General features: G+C 45.6%; 1 protein-coding gene across 1 annotated transcript; it reads left to right on the forward strand.

Annotated features, from left to right (window-relative positions):
- Positions 1-1,465: 1,465 nt before the first annotated feature.
- Positions 1,466-3,844, forward strand: tpbgl (trophoblast glycoprotein like). The gene has a single exon (XM_074610445.1). The coding sequence runs from the start codon at positions 1,781-1,783 to the stop codon at positions 2,858-2,860; it is 1,080 nt and encodes a 359-aa protein (XP_074466546.1). The 5' UTR covers positions 1,466-1,780; the 3' UTR covers positions 2,861-3,844.
- The last annotated feature ends 639 nt before the right edge of the window (positions 3,845-4,483 follow it).

The following is a 4,483-nucleotide window of genomic DNA, read 5'->3' on the forward strand; positions in this document are numbered from 1 at the left end:
ACGTGAAAATCATTTTAATCTCAATAACTTGTGTTGCCTATATGCTGTATATCTGTATTAAATGCCCCTTCTTCTAATCCTATTTCAAAAATATTAAATGATAAAAAATTAGGATGACGCGTGTGCATCTCTCTCTCTCTCTCTTTGTACATTGTTCTAGATGAATGCCTTTATTTGGAACACTTTCGGGGAGCATTTCACTGAACAGATGTTCATATTTGGTAAAAAAAAAAAAAAAAAGACAAAGGGGCGACTGCTGAACTTCCTTTTTGGTCAAGCAAAATTGGCAATCTATTTAAGCAGGAAAGAAAAACTGGATAGAGGTGTGACTGTTTATTAGTTTTCAAGAGTCTATAGTTAGAGCACGGGTATTGCTAGAATATAAATATTATGTAAAAATGGAGGATTTAGATGCTTTACAAAAATGTGTGGGATTATGAATTTCTCTTTAAAGGACTTGGAGACCACTTTTGCAGAAGTGTTAATTTAATTTAATTAATCAAGTATTGTTTTTTAATGCTTTGTATTATAGCATGTGATATGGTCTTTGTTGCAAATCATTGTGAATGTAGAAATATTGTATCTGAATAAATGATTGTTTAGAAATTTCAAAACGCATCTCTCTCTCCTTCTCTCCCTCTCTCTCTCTCTCTCTCTCTCCTCTCTCTCTCTCTCTCTCTCTCTCTCTTCTCTCTCTCTCTCCTCTCTCCTCTCTCTTTCTTTCCCCTCTCTCTCTCTTCTCTCTCTCCCCCTCTCTCTCTCTCTCTCTCCCTCTCCTCTCCATCTCTCTCTCTCTCCTCCTCTCTCCCTCCTCTCTCTCTCTCTCTCTCTCTCTCTCTCCTCTCCTCTCCATCTCTCTCTCTCTCCCCCTCCCCTCTCTCTCTCTCTCTCTCTCTCTCTCTCTCTCTCTCCCTCTCTCTCTCTCTCTCTCTTCCCCCTCTCTCCTCTCTCTCCCTCTCTCTCTCTCTCTCTCTCCTCTCTCCCTCTCCATCTCTCTCTCTCTCTCTCCCCCTCTCTCTCTCCTCTCCCTCTCTCTCTCTCTCTCTCTCCTCCTCTCCTCTCTCTCTCCCTCTCCTCTCTCTCTCTCTCTCTCTCTCTCCCTCTCTCTCTCTCCCCTCTCTCTCTCTCTCTCTCTCTCTCTCTCTCCTTCTCCATCTCAATCTCTATCTCTCTCCCCCTTTTCTCCCCCTCTCTCTCTCTCTCTCTCTCTCTCTCCCTCTTTATCTCCCTCTCTCTCTCCCTCTCCATCTCCATCTCTCTCTCCCTCTCTCTCTCTCTCTCTCTCTCTCTCTCTCTCTCTCTCTCTCTCTCTCTCTCTCTCTCTCTCTCTCTCTCTCTCTCTCTCTCTCTCTCTCTCTCTCTCTCTCCCTCCCTCCCTCTACCTCTCTCTCTCTCACTCTCTGACTCTCTCTCTCTCCCTCCCTCTCTCTCTCTCTCTCTCTCTCTCTCCCTCCCTATCCCTCTCTCTCTCTCTCTCAGTGACAGGCGTCAGTAAATACCACCAAGGTTTGCTCTGAGGATGAGCAGCTTTCCAACGCAGCCACACTAGGCTGCTGTTGTCCACCGCACCGATGCGTAAATATCCCAAAGAAGAAAAGTCCTCTCTTCTCCGGACAGAGACACAGAGCACCGAGGGGACCTTGTGGAAAGACTGTTTTGTCTCTTCTGATGGTTCAAAGTAACCGAAGCTGGACTGATTCCACTTTACAGGATTGTAGTCGGTCACCTTCTTCTCTACGCAAGAAGACACATCTGCACAGAGCAGCTGTGAGACTCTAAGATGAGAGAGAAGATGTGGATATTTTACAGCGCCGACAACTCAAAGTGTCTCCTCTCTATCTGGAACCAGTGGTGTTTGTGTTACGCAGCGGTGTTGTGTTTGTTGTTCTCTTCTGTCAGGACGGAGGACGCCTGTCCGTCGTCCTGCGTCTGTGCCAGAGACTCGTTGACAGTGACCTGCAGAGACGGAGAGGACACCGGAGAGGTACCTGGAGACATCCCGGAGTGGACGTCCACCTTGATACTCAAGGGGAGGAACATTTCAACTTTACAGCGCGGTGCGTTCATGAGCAACGGGACGGGAGAGTTGCTGCAAATGAAGACGCTCTTTCTGTCCTATAACGGGATACAAACCATTGAACCTTACGCCTTCCTGGGACTCCCCAGACTGCATGCGCTGGATCTGAGCCACAACCAGCTGGAGTTTATCTCAGCCAGAGCTTTCCACGGACTCACGGAGCTGCGGTCTCTGTACCTGAACTACTCCATCGTGCCTCCGGCCGCAGAGCAGCAGCTCTCCAACGCGCTGCAAAATCTGCGCAACCTGCACAGACTGGAGCTGGCTGGGAACATGCTTAAACACATCCCACTGTTGAGAACAGACATGCACAACCTCCACTTGTTAGTGCTGGTAAATAACTCCATAGAGAGCATAGGAGGGGAAAATGTCACTATTCTGTACCAGCAAAGGCGCATACGCGTCTACCTGTCTTTGAACCCGTTCCGGTGCACATGTGAGCTGGAGGCGTTTTACTACTGGTTGAAGAACTCGTCCCAGTGCCCGGATGCAGGCAGGCTCCTGTGCATGGAGCCGGAGGCCAAGAGGGGGGTCCCCGTGGAGAAGCTCCGCGAGGAGGATGTGGATTGTATGAATGAGAACCTGGAAGCGGTTTCATACGTGTTCCTGGGGATAGTGCTGGCTCTGATCGGGGTGGTGTTTCTGATGGTGTTGTATCTGAACAGGGGAGGCATCAAAAGGTGGCTCAACAACATCAGGGACGCGTGCAGAGACCAGATGGAGGTCTACCATTACCGATACGAGCAGGACTCGGATCCCAGACTGGCCAATGTGGCTGTTTAGCCTCCTGAAGCATCATCAGGCCAATTTAGGACTGGGGAGATTCCCTGGCAAGTGTCCTGTTACAATCCAAAATCAATAGTTTTTACAACCAGTTTCATCATTTTCAGCAGCTGGCCAATGAACTGCATGTGTAATCCCCCTCACACTGGGATATGCACAGAGCCAAACACACTTAAATGACTATTACAGTAAGTGTTCATCTTACACAACTGAATACTTCCACTTTTATTGTACATATCTCCTCAAGAGAGGAATGCTTTTCATGTTATCTTGCACAGTCTACAGCAGTTTTGTCAGACTAACTTAGTATTATCTTATTAACAAAGTGACAAATATACAGTAACGGTGTATATATATATATGTATAAGTTCTGATTTGAAAAACTGGAATGACTGACAGCCTTTGCAAATTGTTGCAAACTATACATTCAGGATACCCCCACAGAGAGAACAATTTTTCTAATCTACTGAGTGATTGCATATTGCAAAGGGTGAGAGAGAGAAAAGTGGTATAGAGAAAGAGACTGGTAAGATGAGGCAAGGAGGCTGGTATAAGTGCCATGTTCGTGCAAGCAGGAGATGCTTGAGTAGACTGTCATATTGCATCACCAGGAACATGGGATAAGTTACCAACCTTGTCTTGCCGAACAGACCTCTGATCTCTGGGAAACAGCACACATGTATCATCATTTGACAGCAGGTCAGTTTATCAGTGAAGGGGGCGAAAGAGGAAGAGACAGAATCTAACCATGCATGTGATTGTTGTAGGCATAGAAAACCAACCGAAACATTAATAAAAAAGGTCAAATAAAAGTGGCGAGTTAGCAGTGTTCTTTACGTCAGTGCACTTTATCATCACTGTCAGGAGATGTTGACTTCCTGCAGCACTGTGTTAGACATGAAACACAGTCAGGAAGTGTTTCCCTGTTATATTTTGTTAAAAAAGTTTTGTAAATTTGCTCCATGTCACATCATCACTCACCAGAAAAAGGTCTTGAATATCTCATCCGCTTCTCTTTAAAGCACCAACGAGTCCGAGGCTGGTAGAGGTCTGCATAGGGAGATATAACAGAAAGGCATGGCGGTGTTAATCTCATCAGCACTGAGACAGATAAACCGTGGAGAGACACGATCAGCCTGAGATAGTCAGTATCTCTCTGCACCCCGGAGCTCATCAACCCTCTCACAGTCACTAAAGGTCAAACATGAAAAGCTGGAAAACAGCAGGAATGTGTGTGTGAGGATATTCATTTATATCCAACTGATGCATGTTAGGCAAAGGATAGATGAAAGTGAAAACGACAAACATATTTTTGTGAAATCATCAGGGATTTTTATTATGATTATTTGTTTCACAAACAAGTAATGGTTTGCCTTTTTTCTCATGTAATCTGGACTCTTGAACAAATTAATGTGTTGCATGGGAACAAGTGTCTGACAATGGAATCAGTGTGATTTCACCTGCGTTCAGAGAAATTAATTGTCGTTAATAAATAGATACTTTAGAAACAGGACGCCAGTTATAGACGAATCTGGGGAAATACCGGAAGTTAACAAGTCGCCATTACTGCGGTGGTGTCTCCCTACAATGTGCATACGTTTCAATGCAAGCTGTCCTGAGAAG

The sequence above is a fragment of the Sebastes fasciatus genome, chromosome 16 (genome assembly GCF_043250625.1).
Source record: "Sebastes fasciatus isolate fSebFas1 chromosome 16, fSebFas1.pri, whole genome shotgun sequence".
Taxonomy (NCBI): Eukaryota; Metazoa; Chordata; class Actinopteri; order Perciformes; family Sebastidae; genus Sebastes; species Sebastes fasciatus.